The sequence below is a fragment of the Cloeon dipterum genome, chromosome X (assembly GCF_949628265.1).
Source record: "Cloeon dipterum chromosome X, ieCloDipt1.1, whole genome shotgun sequence".
Classification (NCBI taxonomy): Eukaryota; Metazoa; Arthropoda; class Insecta; order Ephemeroptera; family Baetidae; genus Cloeon; species Cloeon dipterum.
In genome coordinates, this window is record NC_088790.1 from 4,715,019 (window position 1) to 4,734,578 (window position 19,560).

At 39.9% G+C, this 19,560-nt stretch overlaps 2 protein-coding genes across 2 annotated transcripts in view; both read right to left on the reverse strand.

Moving 5' to 3' along the window:
• Positions 1 to 1,444: 1,444 nt before the first annotated feature.
• The window catches only part of LOC135946563 (CXXC-type zinc finger protein 1-like), a 176,827-nt gene continuing 158,711 nt past the window's right edge, over positions 1,445 to 19,560 (reverse strand). Inside the window, exon 8 of the mRNA XM_065494835.1 lies at positions 1,445 to 1,455. The gene's annotated coding sequence lies outside the window, so the exon portion shown is untranslated. The remainder of the gene's footprint in view (positions 1,456 to 19,560) is intronic.
• LOC135945654 (achaete-scute homolog 1a-like) lies at positions 4,678 to 7,059 on the reverse strand. Its single transcript, XM_065493476.1, has 3 exons — positions 6,196 to 7,059; positions 5,440 to 5,626; positions 4,678 to 5,339 (listed from the first exon to the last, which is right to left on the reverse strand). Exon 1 carries the CDS (start codon positions 6,986 to 6,988, stop codon positions 6,200 to 6,202), a length of 789 nt encoding a protein of 262 aa, XP_065349548.1. The 5' UTR covers positions 6,989 to 7,059; the 3' UTR covers positions 4,678 to 5,339; positions 5,440 to 5,626; positions 6,196 to 6,199.

Genomic DNA, 19,560 nt, shown 5'->3' on the forward strand with positions numbered 1-19,560 from the left:
CCGCGTGTATTTCATCTAGCACCTCGATCGGAAATATATTCCATTGTTAGAGAGAAGAAATTCGGCGCATAAATCAAATTCTGCTTTATCTGCACACGCGTTTTGTTGTGAAGCGCGAATGAATCAATTACCAGAAGCGCATCTTGGTCAGTAGGGACGCGAGGAAATTGAAAATAAATTGCATTTCGCCTTCTGGAAAGGGGAATATGAAAAGATTCGCTTTCTGAATGGTGTTCGGTTACCTTTTTCTTTGTTGCAGCCATTTGAATCTCCAAGCCAGCGCAGCATCCCATCATATTGTGAATAGAATAATAGCCAACGCGGCAGCCAAGCTATCAGATTTTCATTTCATTCGCATATTCTCATTTGTAAATTCGACGAAAATTTGTAACTCGTACCTGCATTGAGGAAATTACGATCAATCTAATCTCTACTGGTTGCAGCACATTTTTAAAATGTTTTTATTTTTTCTATTGATTGATATCATCTCTGTCGAGAGACGGACAACAACTGTGGAAAAATCCAATAACACCCGATGGGCGCACGGGCCTCAATGAAACGCTATAAATGATCATCCTGTGAAATTAATTCAAGCATGCTGGAAAGGTGCAAAGCTTACGCCTCCTAAAATCCAAGTGGACTCGTCATTACAATGCAAACGGATGAGTTAAAGGTAAGGCGTATCAAACCGCATTTGATCCCAAAACTCTATACATCGCTGATGGGATACTCAAATTATTGCAATGTGCACGCAAAGCATGCGCTTAACTATGCGAACCGATGAATTGGTGCAGGGAAACAGTTGAAAATCATTTGAATCATATATATAGGTTAGAAGGAAGTTCGCATACTTACAGGAGCTCTTCCCTGGAGGAAGAGAAATGGGCACCGCATTTGCAAAAAAAATGGCGAAAAGCTTCTTAAATTCAAGCAAAGAATTTGGAGCTATATTTTCTTTGGATAATTATACAAGCGATGATTAAAGAACTGCAGTAAAGACAGTACTTTAAAATGATGTCCTCGAATTCCAACTTCCAACCACGAGACAGCTCATCAAAATCCAGTTTCGTGAAAGAGCTGATGTAAGTTTCCTAGAAAAGTTAACATTTTACACTAAATTAATTACACACTTTTTAGCTTTTCCCAAGATCTCTACACTTTCACGTTGGCTCAGACTTACAACAGAGACGACCTTCTAATTCATGAAAAAAATCCTACACGAGGAACAACAATAAACTCCAAAAATGTTATGTGTCCAAAATCAATTTTCCTTTGGAAAATTTTTATCGAATTTTAAACTCGGTAGAATGGATATAGTAATAAAAAGTCAATATATATTTGGAATAATAGATGTGCTCTCCCAAATTATTATGTGCATCAATAAAATTTCCACGGCAGGGGTTCCCCTAATCTTGGAAATTTTGTCCTCAGGAGCAAAAATGAAACAATAATTCTCTTGGACCTCCCCGCAGCCACGCGAGGCACTCAATCTGAGGTAATAATTGTGTTCCTGTCGTTACAGAACCCTTTTTTATCTCCCGGCTGGCCGGTCGGTCGAAAAGTGGATTTCTTTCTTTGGCAGCGCGCGGGATGCATCATATTCGGAGCTTATCGAGCCTCTTGATCTGGCCATCTATCTTTTTTACATTAATAGGTGATTCGGACTAGACAGCAGGAGCAAAAGTTATCTGCGGAGCACTCAACCGGAAATTTACCGCACACCAGCGCAGAGTGCTCGCTCTCGGCAGGCTGCTTTTACGTTTCAAGAAAATTAGTGACATTTTTTCAGGGCAAAAACTGGCTCTTTCCGTCTGCGCCGCCGTGAGCTTTTATTACACGCTGCTTTGGCCTTCAACTTTGCGGCACAACAACTTATTTTTCCGTTTAAAAAGGGAAGTAGAGATACATTGGAAGTTGCATGCGCGCGGGTATTCAATAAAAAAGCGTCGCCGTCTCGTCATCCTATTCGTAAATGCCGGGGGCATCGATATAAAAAGAGACGAGCTGCTCCTTTTCAATTTGAGCTGCGTCTCTTTACCTTGAGTGACGGCTAAAAAGAAGCTCAGCGTAAATAAATGAATAAGTAAGTGTGCAAAAGTATCGCTTTTTGTCTTGCGCATATACGCTGACAGAGGGTTTTGTGTCTCTGGGTCCATTCGTGGGGATAAACGCACTTCGAATGTTTCTTTGATTGCGATTCGAGAGCTCACTCGAAGGAGCACGGAGAATCGCGCAGGGCTAATCAAAGCACAACGAGTGACAAACTGACACATCAGGTTCCCAAATTTGTCACGCGGTGTTCGTTCCAAACGAATTGCTGATGGACTTGCATTTATTTTGTTTGACAGCTGAACGAATAATGTATGTTTAAATTATTTTTTCAGCACCAGATTCAAAGCTCCACTGCTAAAATGTAAACCACCGGTAGGTGGGTGCGAAAGAAATTGACTTGGATTAAAAAAATACGGCCAATTTTAACTTAGTACGATAAATTATCATTATTCACATAGAAAAATTACTAATTTTAGGAAAATTTTGTAATTTTGATATCGAAAAACACGTCTCAAGTTATAGTGTCGTTTATTTGAAGGAAAATTAATCAACGAAGACAGGGCACGCGTTGCAGAGATTAGGATTTTTTGCTGAGATTTTCAGCCAAAATTCTCTCATGATTTCTTATTATCTTTCATTTGCTGAAGTAAATTAATTTATTTATATATTTTTAAATTTTTGAACCTCGATCTGCTCAGCAAAATCCCGTGCGGGATAAGTCCAAATGTGCCAATCCTTTCTTTCTGCATCGAGTCCATTTTTGGTTGGAAGTAATTTGCTAAATATAGATTTTTCATCTTAAGCAACAAATTTCCATCATCATTATAGGTGGTCAATAGTTTCTATTTTTAAATGTGTTTTCCACTTTGCTAATTAAATAATTAATTAGTTAATTCTTTAATGATTAATTAATTCTCAGAAACATTTTGCTCTATTGCATAATTCGTTAATCAGGAAAAAACTAATTTGTCCCACGTCTCAATTTTACCATTTTGGCTCTGAAGATGTTTGTCTAGACGTTGAAAATGAAAAGTGCTTTCGCAAAGAGTACCAAATTGGGCAATTTACACATTTGGCCTGTGCCGCAATTAGCAAGGTGGCTTAGTTCCAAGGAGCGCCGAGGGTAGCGTTAGCTGGAAGCTGCGCTTGCAGAGAGCAGATGTTTCCGCGAGAGTCTCTCTCGAATTCTAGTGGCATTCGCTCGCTCGCTCGCTCGCTCTCCTGCGCGAATAAAATAATCATTACGAGCGACGCCAAAAGAACGCGCGGCTCACGTACGTGCGCACACGCGCTCAGCATTTCTCCGCTGCACCCTCGATCAAATATAGGGGGAGGCAATTCCGATCCACCCCACACTCGCCTGTCTCGCCGCCGCGCGCATTATATAATACCTGTAAGCGCGACGTGAAAAGAAAAGTGTGCCGTTCGAATTGAAAAAGCCGGCCGGCTTTTTTTTGTACGCCGAGCAAACTGAATAGCATAAAAGCGGTCCGTTCCAGTGCTCTTTCGCCTGTATTTTCATGCATAATTATGCTCTCGCGCACAACAGGTCTCTATTTTACTTTGTGATCAATGCAATGAAATTCGGCCTATTGCACGCCGGTCCAGCAGCTTTTTGTTCGAGCCGTCACCACCCCAACTGCGAACTCCGCTGATATGTTCGTAAAATGCTAGTTGGCTGTGCATAGCAACAGTCTATCAGTTATATGCAGATTAATACTGCCACACTCACCATATGCTACCGCTGAAGCATTTATCGGGTTTCGCATCGCACCCAGCGCATGCAGACACTCTTTTCAAATAAACCAATCTTTTTTCGTAAAATGCGTTTTTTGTCGCGCGCCAGGCACGTGTCACCTTTGCTGCATTTCATATTTAAAGAGTTGCGGGAAATGGTTTTAAAGGGAAAGAATTAAAAAAAATCATCAGAAATGTTCGCAATTAATTTTAAAATTTTGCTATTTATTTTAAATTTACAGCATTTGACAAATTTAAAATCCTCTAGTCACGATCCACTTAACAATGCTAGACACTATTTTGTGTTGCGAAACTAAATAAAATAGGAAGACAGTCCTGTCGCCTCACCATTTGAAAGCAACTATTCTTAAAATATATACAGCGCTATACCTAGGTCCATTTTGAATTAAATTTAATCCTAAGGAGGTAGTTTTTGCATTGTAAAGAAAATTAAATAAATAAAAGAAAAATTATTAAAATTATTAAAAAAATTATAATTTTTACCGTTACTGCAAAACTAAACCGAAATTAACCTTTGAAATTAATAAAATTTCCTAATCATATTCCATATTTTAGTTTTGAAGATTTCGAATCAAAAACCGACATAAAATATAGCGCGCTGATTGTTAAGTCCGTTAAGTCACACAGCTGAGCGAGGATATGCAACCGGCGGCGAGAGTTGTCGGCCGGGTTGCATACCTACAATACTCTCACTCTCCAAGGTCAAGGCTGAGCTCGCCGGCCGGCATCACACTACAGACCTACTGACACTCTTTTCAAGAGACGACTGCATTGTGTCTCTCCCATATCTTGTCTCCAGTGCGGATTGTGCATGTTTCCTTTAATATTTCAGGTTACTGTTTTTGAGTAAAAGAGGGGTGATTTCTTTTGATATAATTCAAAATGTGCATTTTTATTTTCCAACATTATAAACGAATAAAATACAATTGTACACCTTCAATAATACCCTACGACTTTTATCCTTTGCCTAAACTTCCCAAAATCTTACATGACAAGTATCTGAAAGTGGGACTTCATCCACTTAAATTTAAGTTCATTCGTTTCAAATCACTTTGTATCTTTCTTAAAAATCGAGATCCCTTTGGAACGAGAACATTCAATGAGATTCCACATTTTCTTTTCAAATTTCAGCATTAGTGGATAAGTAAAGGCACTTCTAAATTTGTTCCATTCAGCGTTTCAATGGCCTTCAATCACAATATAAACATTTTGAGCATCATCATTTTCAGCTAAACATTGCATAATAAAATAATGAGATGTCCTTGTGGCTGATTTTAGGGATCTTGAACTTAACTTAAACTTTAAAAATAAATTATTGTATAAATGTGCAAAACCACTTTAAGCAAACAAAAACTGACTAGAAAGAAACATATAAAATTCGTTTGAATGCATTTATGGCCTGAAGTGGGGAAAAAAGGTCTTATAAACAAATTTTTGCATATATACAAGAGCAAAAAAGTATTGATATGTTTTGCTGTTCTTGGTTGAGATATGTCTTCTGAGGTCACGAATAGTGTTTTATGAGGCTCCTGAGAACAAATAAAGAAAGATCTCGTTAGAATTTTGCACAAATAGTGTAGGTTTTGAATAAAAAAAATAAAATAAAAAAGCAAAAGAACAGATATTTACCATTTAGATATCGTAGAGTTTACTCTCAAAGTATCTTTTGAGCTATTTGGCGATTGAGGCAGTGGTTCTAGTGAGGTATTGTTGAACGGTCTTTGATTTAGGATGTTTCAGATCCAAAATTTGCTTGTAGTCCTCCGGGCGCATAAATTCGCTTTAAAATCTCCTCGTGGCCGAAAGATTAATCAACCTGCAACAAAGAAAACGAAGGATAAGTATGAGCTTTGAGATTTGAACAGTATAGGATGCTGTGCAAAGGGTCCCTTGATGGTTGGGACTTTGACAGATTTTCAAGGGAAATGCGAGAAATATATTACTGTCATGCACATCCATCATATCTCGCTCATTGATAGGGGCTTTCTTTTTTCGCTTTTTGATGGAAAGGTACGAGTCATGCGTCAAAGCATCGAGTCCCAAAATTTTAAATTTAACTTCTAATGGAAAACATTTCCTCTCGTGCCTGTCCCTGGGGTGCACGCAGCAAAGAAATTTCGTTTGCCAAACACTCTACCTGTTGGAGAGGTGAAACCCGCATGAACAACAAAGTAAAAAAATTCGGGAAGACCCTCCCAAAGGAAGTTTTTTGTTTTTCAATTGAATTCTGGCTACCAAAGCCGCGGAAATTGAGAATGGCAGGAAAAGATTATTTCAAGGTTAACCCGCCTGCCGGTTCATTACGTGTGTGCGTATGATAATTCCGGCCGGCCGGACGAAATACACGCGATGTTGTAAAAATGAAAGGAAAGTGCCGCTTTTTACCTGCTTATTGACTCTGTTGCCACCACGAAATATCGTCCAAGAGCAACTCTTCCTCGGGGGTCTCGGACTGATAGTTTTCGTAAGTCGTCGGGACGGTCAGGCCGCGGTACATCATGGAGTAAGAAGTGGAGTCGGACACGAAGGAGGGCGTAGGTGACGAGGCGGTCTCGCTTGTGGTGCACGGCGGCGACAGAGATGCTGGCTGCATAATCTGGAAGCTTCCGCCGGGCGGACAGTAGGCCGGCTGGTACTGCTGCGAATGAGCTGCCGAACTTGATTCGGACTCCATCTCGTCTACTGGTGAGTCCTGAATCACTGGTGAGTCCTGAATCAAGCCCAGGTCCAATCTCTCATCCAGCATTTGCTTCAGACTGCGAATGTAGTCGACGGCGTATTTGAGGGTCTCCACCTTGCTCATCTTCTTGTTTTTGGACGGCATGGGAATGTGTTGTCTCAGTGTGGTGAACCCAATGTTGACCTGCTTGACGCGGTTGCGTTCGCGGGCGTTGCGTCGGACTACCGACGTCGACTGTCCTGGCAGATTATTTTCGCACTGAAAGGTGATCGTTCGCGTGCGCTGGACGAGATCGTCTTCGCCGGAGCTGGACGAGCTAGATGAGGAGCTGGACGAGGAGCTGGATGAGGAGCTGGACGAGGCGCTGGACAATGTTGACATCGGTCTCTGGTCCCTCGTGCACGAAATTTCGATTTCGCCACCCAGATCCCGGGAATACAGGTTCGGGGTGTTTTGATGCTGGCCAATGCTCATGATGTGATCAACCATTGCTGGCATCGTGAATTCGTCTAAGTGTTGAGAGTCTACGAGCGAGTGAAGAAGGGATAGCGAGGTGCACACTGCTCGGTCGCAACTCCCGAAATGCTGCGGCGCTCAACACTGCCGCCGTACTTGTACCCTAGGCGTAAGCTCCTCCCATCCCCTTCCGACGGCACCAACTTGCCGACCGGCTGTAGCTGTTGTGCCGCGCTGAGAAGGAGCCGATGTCGGCCGATGCTTTAAGAGCGCGTGCCTCGAACGTGAGGCGCATGGCCCAACTAAAGTGGCAGACCTCTAAAGAACCCAACACCTTGAGATGATATTCTTACTCGCTGCTCGCCAGCCTCCAGAGAGCGGACGAGCGCCGGCTGCCACGATTTTGTTATAATTATTAATGTGTCGCCCGGTTCACTCTCGGGTGCGCAACATTTTCGACAGAACTGGTTTAATTGCGACAATGAAAGTGACCGACAATTATTACTCCATGCTGTATGAAATTATAATGAATAAAAAAGCAATAACACGTGAGTGCCAAGTTCATTGAAACTATAAATTTTAAGCACGTCTAAAAATGGAAAAATTATCCCTGGCAGTTATTTTTTGGCCATAAAAATTAAGACGATGAATTCTCACACCCATTTAATTTGCATGCTCTGAGAATCAATTTCAAAGTCAACAATATAAAAATTTACAAGCCGCACCGCTCGCAGTATAGACTTACCCGCGGCTTCATTCCTCGCGGCACAAGGAGTGACGACGAGTGAAGATGCCTGCCACTTATGCAACTGGCTCGACTTAGGTGTTCCTCATGTCTGCCGGTCTCTCCTTCTTCACACTAATCTTCATCCGAAGGCCTCTAGCAGAGAAGCGAGGAAAACAATCAGGTTATTGTTATCTTCATTTGCAACGAGTAAGACGAGTCAATTCGAGTGCTCATGTAAATACCCACCCACGCAATATTTTACACGTCAGCAAGATTAAATCGGCTGAAGAGAGAATTGCGTTATTATTTATATGCCGTGTGGATGAATGGACAAGCTCATGCTTGCCTCTCTGAGTAGCGGTGAAACAAAACCGGCATTGAAGTCTCTTGCTCGGCCGCAGCAGAAACTGTATGTGATTTGTAATTACTTTTCAGACTGCTTTTGTTCGTGCGTTGTTTCGTGAGATAGAATCAGGTTGTTGGCTGCTTACGGAAATAAAGTGAGATGAGAAAAGCTTAAGTGTTAAATTAATTAAGGGAATTGTTAAATTTTCTCTCAATCTTTCATGAAACTGCGGATTGTCAGGACTTGAGGCAAGGCTGTCTTATTTTTGGTTTTATTCGGGAGCATAATTTTAAAGTACTGTCTTTACTGAACGAAGTATATTTGCCTTGTATATCAGTTTCCGACGATGAGCAAATAATCGGGGAGGGGATTTTTCCTTATTCACAAACCTCACGTGCAGTCTAATTTTTCAATTACTTATAATCGTCATTACGCAACTAAATTAATTACAAATTAGAAGAGTAAATGCAAATTGCCTCTGCCGCACTCTTTTAGATTCAGAAATTATTTATTGCAGATCAGCAGGGCAACTATGCCCCATACATCCACATCCAGAACACAACAAAAATATATATAACAAATCATTTTTGTTTTGTTTTGATAACAGAGGGATAGTAAAATCAGTCTATCAGTTCAGTATTTGGCTACAAACATTCGGCTAACTTCTTGTTTGAATGCACTTAAGTTCTCGTTCATACACAGATTCGGCGACAGGGTGTTCCACAGACGATAGCAAATGATTTGAACCTTTAACTCACAATCAGACACCATATATTAACTGTCTGAACAGTGAAAAATATTTCCGTTTCGAGAGAGAAAAAACCTTTAAAATTCAGGTTTCTATTTGACTCTTTTAAAGCCGTCAAGCTCTTAAAGGCCGTCTTTGACAAAATTTTAGTGTACACTAATCAATTCATAAGGTTCGAATTAGGTTAGGGGACTAAGTTTTCCGTTCGGAAGTTCTGCATGACGTGCGTAACGTAAGTCCTAAGTGTTTTTGGCGCCTAAACAATGTATACTTCCGGTCACCTAACCTAGTCCGAACCTTAGAAATCGATTGGTGCACACGACAATTTCGTCAAAGACGAACTTTAAACTGCGCCATAGCACCTTGCAAGTTTTACCTTAAGTCGTGACTATATACTTTGCTCCTTTTGTCAAGCTTTTTCCTTGCACATTGACTACTTTTAAATATAGTGTATAATTCAGATTTTTTATTATTATTAATTTCTAGTTAAATCCCTGTTATGAATTTTAATTGGTTCCCCGCGGCAATAAACACAAAAGTGATTCTGGTTCACACACAATAATACCCATAACAAACAAATATATCTTGGCGTACATGCGAAAGAAAAAGAACTGGTCCGGCGCATACAACACCGCACATTATCAGCTCGACCAAATCGCAATGAGAGGGTGTTGTTTGCGAACGGCGATGCAGAGTGCGGATAGCACGGCGGCTCCATACACACACACACACACAATTCGAACAAATAATACACAATAATTCATTTGACCGTGCTCCTCTCGCTGCTGCTGATGAAACCAGATTCACTCGTCGAAACGAGTTGCTAGGAGTTCTTTTTAGAGCTGGCTAATATAATATCAAACTCGCATTTATACGTGTATAAAGAGTGAAGAATGATGTATTACCGCGCCGGCCGGTAGAGTTTTGTTTCTGCCGAGCAGCGAGAAATGCTGTGTGTATATTATATATATGCACGTAGACACACACACACACACACACACACACACACATCGAGTAGTTAGACTGGTTTTTTGGCTTTGAGGGAGTTTTGAAGAAGCGGCCAGCCAGCAGCTCCTGCGTGCCGAACTTGTGCTCCTTTTTTATATTTCTTTTTCCTCTCCGTATGTGAGTGTGTGTGTCACCCTTTAATGCCCTTTAAATAAATGCAGTACACATCCTCCGGTGTCGCCTGAGATGAAAAGAAAAATTTGCACAATGTTGCATTCATTGCGAATCAATACGCGAAAATGCGGTCCTTGTGTTTTTTACTTGTTTCACCGAGCTGCGCGTATATGCGTGGAATATTCAAATTGATGTTGTCTTTAAATTACAGGCTGCGAGTCTGAATACGATTTGATTTGGCGTTTCCTCCCGTGTGCGGTGTATTATTACTATCAGACCATAATCTGCATGTTGCTCGCATGTATCATTTCAATGGTTAGCCGCCGAAGTTGCCGGATTAAGCAGTTGAATCACTCTCGATTCATATGATGATAAGTGCGTGCACGCAGTAATGTATGTGTAGTGGACGAGATGCGCCTGAGAAGCAGATTTTTTTCTCTGTCGCAGAGCATTAGCGGTTGCTTTGCTGGCTGGAAGCTTTTCTGGCAGCACCCTTCAAAGAAAGGATTATGACATTTTATGACGCATAATAAAATCATGATTCCAACTCGCTTGGATAAGCCACAAAGAGACACAACCAACGCACTCATCTATTTTGGAAGAGATGCAGCGCTTGGGAGACTACTGCGGAACGGTTCTCAAATTCAAGACGAATGCGAGTTTTGCAATCCATCAATCATTTGATTGTGTTACTTGATTTAACGAATTACAATTAATTATATAATATTGCTAGGGATGTGCAAAACCCGATTATCAATTTTCTCACATGTTTAGACTGTGGTTGTTCATAGGCAAGGTTAGCCACCAGATCGGAATAACAGAGGTTTCGCTTAAAAATTGTTTATTAAATATTTATTTCAAATAAACAATTAAAATTTTACGCCTCTATAAAAGTTGCTACCTCAAAAGACATACAAGAGGTAGCAACGCAGAAATTCAGGGAGACCCAGAGGTGCCTCACGCGACGGTAAAACTGCAAAGCGGTCACGTGCTCTTTCGCTCTCTCGAAAAATCGCAATTTAATGAAAATTCATCATGAAACATTGGTCTTATCGCGATTCTACCTATTCAGGAGATACTATATGAGCAAAAAACACTCGTAATTCGTGAGCTCTATATACTGCAAACGCAATTTTCGCTCCCACAATATATCACGCCTCGGCGAAGCCGATTTAAGAAGAGGTGCGGTGCGCACCACTATTATTACCGCTCGCGATGTGGGCGTATATTTGCAGCACACTCATTCATCTCTGTTTCGGTATGTTCTGTATTACTCTCCTTGTTGAACCATCTATTTCTCAAGACTCTTCGGCTCCTGTGTTTACGCTGGAACATATTTTTGGCCTCTGCACGGATATATTTTTAAAAATAATTCTTTCTCAAGATCCATCCAAATTTTAACAATGGCTTTTACACTTGACAATAGAGTACAAAAATAATAAGATGCATTTTATTCTTACAACCCTGGTTAAGCTTTTCCAATATTCTGTGCTCCACGCATGCTTAGCTCAAAACTCATTTGATTAAAAATGTAAAAAAACTGGCCTGACAATCTTATAAAAGTTTTTATATATTATATTTTTAAAAAATAGCAAGATATCTATATATTGTTAAATAGCTCAATTTTTCTCCTCGCGAAAAACAGTTTACTGCGAGTGAGCAAGAAAATATTTTTGGGAAGAGATTGATGATCGATCTGTCAAACCCTCTCAGTCAGCGAAGGGAAAAATATTTTTCTGTTCGAAATAAGGAATTTTTCCTCTCACAACAAACCACCGACATTGCATTGGAAGCTCGGTGGTCTTTTGTAACAAAGATTTACAGGTAGCTGTGTGCAATCGGCTAGTTATTTATTTTTTTCCACTAAAAAATGTTGTAAATAATTTCACGAGTATTTATTTTGCATAAAATTGCAAGATTTTGTATTAATTTTAATTATTTTTATATGCACTTCTAGAAGACACTGACTATTTTTTAAGATGATTGCTTACAAGATATTCAACTCAAGTGTTGACATTTTTATAATGCATTTATTTTATTTGCTATTTTACAAATTTCCTTCTCACTTGGATAAATCCTTATACAATTTGACCTCGGCGTCGTCTTGTAAACAGTTTTCTCACCATCAAACCAGAAATAAAAACTATATTCCAAGTTTGACAATTACAAAAATTAGCATGTAGATTTACTTGATCATCAACGGCTGAGTTGGAGCGACTATGGGACAGCTATAGGGCTTTGAAAATTGCGTCTCTGCGCTGCTGTGTGAACTTGCTGATCTTTTTTATTCCTCGCGGCTAATACGCGTATGTGTGCTAAAAGGTTAGGGTCGAGCAGAAAAAATCACCATTATATTTGTGCGTGGACAAATTGAAAAGTTTTTGAAATTGAAACGCGCATCCATCCTTTTCTTTCATCTTGGCCCGGCTAAATTTGCGATGCTGAATGACATGTGCGGGAAAAGTGCGTGTCTAGGTATTAGCTAGTATGCATAATGGCAATGAAATAAAATTAAATTATGGCTGTTGCACGTGAAACTGGTATTTTTTCAACGTGTGCGTATGGAGCAAAGAACCTGTTATTCAAATACGCAAATTCTCCGCTTCCCTCTATCTCTCTCATTCATTTTTGAAAAACGCGCGCGAGAGAGACGAATTAAAATAGAGAAAACAAGCTCTCTTGATTAAAAACGCCTGAGAGGAATTTTAAAGCGGGTGCCGAAATAGCAGCAAATGAAAAGACCCGCGCGCTTTTTGTCTAATGGCCGTTTGCTAATTTTTTTCCATTTCATCCTCGCCGACCAAAAAGTGGATACATGACTCGTCTATATTATATAATGTGTGCTGTAAGCAGCTTTTTTCAACTCGTGAAGGGGCCGGTGATTCACAGGGGAATGCAGTTTTCAAAAAGCTCCCATTTGCATATCAAGTTGAATTTGAATACAATTAATCTCGCTTCATTTCTCCCTTGAAAACGAGCAAACCTCTTGAAATTCAGAAAATTTGTATAAATTTGCAGCGGTATTATCACAACAATTGGTCCAAATTAAACACCGAGCGCGAAGTGAATGTGTTTTACTGTGAAATATGTGTTGGCGGTCTTTCTGACTCACACAATGTTTACTTTATTTAGTGGCACAAGGATGAACAAATCTGAAGTTGTCAAAATAGTGTTTATATTCGTCACAATGCTCCATTTGTGTGGTAGTTAGAATGGCTGGAAAAAAAAATTTTGTAAAAAGTTTTGAGGAATTTGGTCACAATGACTGGTGAATGTCGCAGGTAGATATTTTATTTTCTCTTGTCAATGTCATCTCTTTTCAATATACACAGAGAATTCCCGCGACGTTTCAACAATGATGGATACAATTCTAAAGTAAACAAGTGAGCTGTCATTGGAAAGACGAAAACTCAATCAGAAAAATAATGAAATAATAATGCTTTTGCTGATTCAATAATTTATGATAGGAAGGTTAATTGTGTTTAATTGGTTATGCATGAATCATTAAAGATAAATTCGATTTTTTTACCATCCCTTGGGGTTTGGTTTTTTGCAAAAAAAAAATAGTTGATTAATTTAATTTAACGCTGCAGTCATCCTCCCGAACCTTGGAATCGTGCATGGTGCTCTTTGTCAATGTACCCAGAGTGTTAGCGGTAGCTGTGATTTTAAATCTAGGGCTGTGAATTTTAGACGATTTTTTGGCCAAAATAATCAACTATTTTTAGACTGTTTCTAGTAGCAAATTAGTCAGTTTTTAGTTAGTCAGTGCGGAACACACGAACGATTTAGAGGGAAACAAAAGTATTATTTGGATAGCCCTTACCTTTTAACACCGGATTACAACCATTCTGGGTCCACATTTGTAGAAAAAATCGCCCAAAACAAGTACAGAAGAAGGCACTGCGACTGCGGCGGGCGCTCTGCCGTGAGCGAAAAGATGCGGAAGAGGCAGAACGGCAAAGTGGGTAATGATAGATGAAATTCTAAATTAAATGCCTTCAATTTTCTTAATCAGATTAAATTTTAAAAAATGAAAGAAGGTATTTTACGTTTTACACGAAATAAAAAAATTGATTCTGCCGTTCGCCGCCGCAAAAAAAATGTTTGCTGGGGGTCGCGTGTAATACACCATTTGATGGAAAAATTAAAAATTAGCTGCAGGCATCCCGCCTTATCACTAATTATTTTTCCTTAAGACGTTCTGGCACGCGGCGACGATGGGTGAGAGATGTGACTTTGAAGGCATTATCATGATGCTCAGGCAGGATGAAAAATCTTCTGGCAATCGAATAACTTCTCCACAAACCATAGCCAACTAACCAAGGTGTTCCTTCAGTGCTGCAAGTTAGCCGAGGACTGCTGTGCGCGGCTCGCGCTATAGTTTAGGCGATATGGTTCTCGTCCCCTCAGAGCTATTTTGCCGATAAAATAGGCTCTCTGTTGGTGTTGGTATATACATTTGAACTTTCGACGCATATGCTCCAATCATTACATTTACTCTCATGAAATTCGGAGTTAACAGAAAACTGCTGAGAATTTATCCAGCATAATTCTACTAAAAATTATTTTATCACCAATGACCCAAAATAAAAAAATCCCTGAATTCAATCGGTTAAGCTAACTAAATTTTAAAACCGTTGAAATTACCGAAGGCAAAAATTCAGGCTGTGAAATCTGTTGATGCAACAGACTGTGACTAACAAATAGAAAAATCGTTAAATGCGCAGCTTACACGCCAAAGAGCAAGCAAGTAAAATTTTATTAATCACGAGAAAGCAATTTAATTTGGCTTCTGTTGTGTTTGGCCGTGCACTCGAGGATATCCATGACAGCTTGCCATTAAAAAACCAACTAACTAGCTCGTCTGTCACATCTTTTACACAGTCAAGCAACTTCCGAATTGTTTTTGCCACTCAACGACCCCACGGCGTCGACCGTTCTTTGAAAATTAAGTTTTTTCAAGCGAATAAAAACGCGGAATTCATGCCGCACATCCTTTAAAAACTCGATTACACAAAGGACCCTCGAGGAAACAGCATTTTAGTTTTTTTCGCTGATTTCACCAAAAACTTTTTCTCTATCGTAAAAAGATTGGATGGATGGCTTGTGCCCCATTCAAACTCGGTTTTTGTCTCGCCAGCAGCAGCCGCAGGTATCGAGACAGGGAAAAAATTATAATAAATTCGGGATGTCGAGGTACAGAAAGCGCTCGGAGGCTTTGGAGAGAATCCCTCAATCCTTAACTACCGGCAACCCTTATTAGAACGATTTCGACGCAACAACCTCACCCAGAGCACTTTTTCCCTCCTCTCCCGACGTCTGGCCCCTGCGTATAACACTTCTTCTTTTTGTGAGAATTATTTTTTATAACACAACCCGCCGCGCGATGAGGGAGCTATTGAAAAAAATCAGGAAGATCACCGTGATGGCTTGTTTTTATGCTTGATCCGCCGTCCTTGTTGAAATTCCGTCGATTGCGCGCGCGGCGTTGTTTGTGTTTCTCCTCTTGTTTAATGTCCTGGATGCTGCGGTCCCTTCCAATTTTTTTTTCTCTCGCGGCTTGCAGTATAGTGATGCCGCACGAAAACGAATTTTTCCAAAGCGGAAAATCGAGATTTGCTGCTTTTGTGTTTGCAACGGACCCTAAACAATGCACAATTTTTCTGTTTATTCCGAAAACGATTCGGATTGATCTACCTGAAACGTAGCATTCCTCGTCATTTGAGGTGGATTAATGCAGAGGGGCGGGTATATATTGACATTATTTTGAATTGTTCATTGCAATAATAGCATACTGGTATAGTAAAAATAAAATAATACACATATTTATGTATGTAGTCTCTATACAATGTGTAATAATCAATTTTTGAGCTAGAGTGGTAGCCTAATTTAAAACCTCGATAAAATAAATGGTTTTATAATTTATTTTTTATTTGATTTCCATTATTTGTTTCTTTACTTGTTTATTGTTAAATTCTACTCAGCCCATTCCGAGGGGTATGCTCATGGGGGCAAATAAGCCATCAGATGAGCCACATAGGAACTCAGTAAATTGCCTTTTTTTCGCATCACTGCAGCGATGAATCGGTTTGAAACGTGAATACACCGATGAAAAAGGTGCGTATATATAGCAACAATCGAGTTGCTATATAACTCGAGTTGCTCAATGTTGACATTCTGGAGGATTCAAAACAAACAAGTTTACTACTGGGTGGTCAAGAAAAAATAAGTTTATTTTTAATCAAAAGTTTGGTAAAAGACAAAATTAAAAAATAAAGTTTCGCCATCCAGCCAATAAGTATATAAAAGGCCAGTTAAATCACAAGTCCATTTTTCAATGCGGGTGGTATTTTACCTGATGGAGAGTATCTGTGTGAGACATAACAAATAATTATTTACGCGTGGATGTGTTCGAGGGAACAAAACCTCACACTCGAGCTGCAGTGTGAAGAGTGCGCGCGCAGAGGAATAATCCTCTTTCTTCTGGCAGAAAGAACTGGCGCTGTGCGCGCAGCCTACCTGCGAAATAAATTATTCGCGCGATAGTAGCAGCCTTTTTGCATGCGCTGCTTCCCGAGAAGACCACACAATTAAATAATTGCCGGTCACACTTTATTTGATTAAAATTTATTCCATTCGCGTAGCGCGAGCATAACAACCGAATTATTCACGGCAATTATTTTTCGCACGCCCCTTTTTTCTCACCTGCAACACACCGAGACTGTTCTCAGAAAAAGCAGAGACTTTTTGATAAAATGAATAATATATGTCCCGTGCAAGACACTTTATTAATTCTAACAAACCGCTAAAGAGTGGCCATCCATCAAGCCAATTGCTATCTCTAACTTGGCACCGGCCTGAAATTTATATTGAGAAATTAAGTTTCGCTGAGAGTCCACACGCCGTTTTTCTGCCGGCAATTAACTGCGATTATGATAAATCATGCACAAATCTTTTCCCAAAGTGGCGGCAAGGTATTTACGCTTGTGACTGAGTATTTTTTTTCCACGAGGGGGTGATGTGGTCTGCAGTTTTTCAGTTTTTGTTTGAACATCATCCAGAATTTTTTGGTAAGGTGTAAAAACAACCAAGTTTGCCGACTAATTTTCCCGGAAAACAAGATTGGAATCTGGAAAAATGGGCCTTCTAGAGTTCACGAAGGTGAGAATATTTCGAGTACTGATGCTAGAACATCACACTTTTTGCCGAAAGAAGTCGCTTTAGACAGCCTATACATTTAATTTGAAAAAACACATTTTTTGGAGTTGAAGGGTGAGGTCCACGCGAAATGATTCAGACCTGGCTCTCTCGCTCTCGCAGGGTGGCTGGTGGTGGTTTCGGTCATCTAGGGGAGAGTTTGACCTCTCATTTTTGATTCTCGTTCGCGCCAATTAATGGCAAAACGGACGAAAAATATAACTTTTTGTTCGGAACTGCTCTACCGTAGTACCGTACCTGCATGTATTGTGCAGCTTCTAACCGGACTGCCCATCTGCCCATGCCTTTCAGATTCTAAAAATCATGGAAGTATTAGTTTTTGTACAAAATATTGCTCTACCGTCACTCACCTGCCAGTCGAAAACTTCAAAAAGCACTCCCGAATTTTCCAGCCATAGATCTCAGGCCTCCAATTTCTCGCTTGACCGCAAATAATGTGCTTCAAACAGTTTCTTGTTGTTCAAAAGCTTGCTTCCTCTAACAATCTAGGCATTCTTTGGCGTCGGTTTGTTTACTTACCATCCATGAATTACTTAGTGCAAAAGAGATTATTTGCCTTTTCGTTGTACGATGCGACTCAAATAATGATTTTCTGGGTTTATATCTTATCGTTGCACATATTTGGCTTTTGCTATTAATTGTAAGAGGAAGTGCTTCAAAACTGTTGAAATGAACTGTTGCTTATACGTTAACTCCTCGGTAAGGTACACATTTTATTTTTGACGCGAGATGGCTTTTTGAGAAATATCATTTGATTTCGAACTGCTCTTTCTCACACACGAGAACTTAAACAAACCTTAAAACTACAACAAACGCTCAAATTTGGCCAATTTCCCTCGGGGGGCAAGCTGGTTGCTGAGTCAACACTTGGCTAGCGGGTCCTTTTCCACTCGAATCACCTCGTTCATTCACACAAATCTGCAATATCGTCTGCCTTACACTTGGCTGCAGTTACTCAGGGTCACTGGACTTCCAAAGGTCACCAGGGCCACCCTTATCGCTCACAAACCAGGAGCAATGACACGCAACACGCTGCGTTCTCAACTTACACACGCGTCTGTCATGAACATGAACAGTTAAAGGTGGCCGTGTTCTGAAAAAGCCGGCTTTTTCTAAAACGAGGTGGTTTTATCCGGCTTAATCCGTTTTTTTTTTTGCTTTTTTTAGCTGCAACAAAAAAATATTTTTTAAACTTGTGGATTTTTGACTTGCTGTGAAAAAATTCAAAAAAGCCAGAATAAAGCCGGCTAAAATAGGGTGGTTTAAACCGGCTGGATAAAACTCGGAACAGTGTAAGGTGGGATGCCCTGACTCTTTTAGCGTCCCTACGCCACGCGGTGATTGGTCGAGCGCGCAGCTCTGTCCTGTGACGCACCAGCCTAACGGAGCATTTGAATCTCGCGGGCGGGAAAAACAAGGGGAAAACAATCACAATATATATGAACTGTTTGAATTGCCAAGTTGCGAACTCAAAATATGAGTATAATATTTGACTTTTAGGAAGCAATCAGGATGCTCAGGAAACACCCTGAAATGCCTAAAAATTGTGTTTCTGGACTTGAACCCCCCTTTTTTCAAACTTTGACCCGACGTTTCTCGCAAACTAGAAGTTTCACCAACCAGAAAATTTCAAGGCATGTTTGAATACACTTATGAGGCAATGTTCTACAATACTAATACGTGAGGTGATTTACCCTATTGCCCCATTTTAAAAAAATTACTTAGGTAGAAATTTACAGATAAATGTGACTTGAATTTGAAAATTTTAGTCTATCTAATGGGGCATCTTGGTAAAAAGTACATTATGTTGTAGCACCATTATAAATTATGACTCAAGATATTTTCGATTTTGTAAGCTTCCAAAGGCCCGTTTTTCAAGATTTCAGCAAAATTTTCCTTGAAAACGGCATTAAGTCTTATTAGCAGATTTGGTTATTTCGACAAAAAAACACACACACCAAAAATCGATGAATGGTGCGCTGAGGCAAAACTTAAAAAATTGCAGACTATCTCAAATTGTGGACTCACCCGACTGTAAAATAAAGGTATTTAAACGCTTGCATATGCAAATAGCCAGACGATAATATTTTTCTGTTACCAGACAGGTTGGGCTTCTTTTAAAATCAATAAATTCTCTTTTCCGATGGGTAATAATTATTTTTGGAGATTTAATCTGCATCTTGCAACTCGCACCCAAAAGTATTTATCTTGAAATTAAAGCTTCGTGGTTACACGCAACTGCGCTGAGTTTATTGAAATTCAAGAAGCGAATCACGAATTTATTGAACTCGTAATACCAGTCGAAATTAAAAACCTTTCTGGCGCACGTGCTGAATGGAATTGCTTTCGCAAATAATTACTCAGCGTGTGGTGCTGAAATGGAAAATTAAGTCAAGAAACACCTGGTGGATTGAAAAATAAACTGGGCCATAAGTAAAGTCCGAATTACT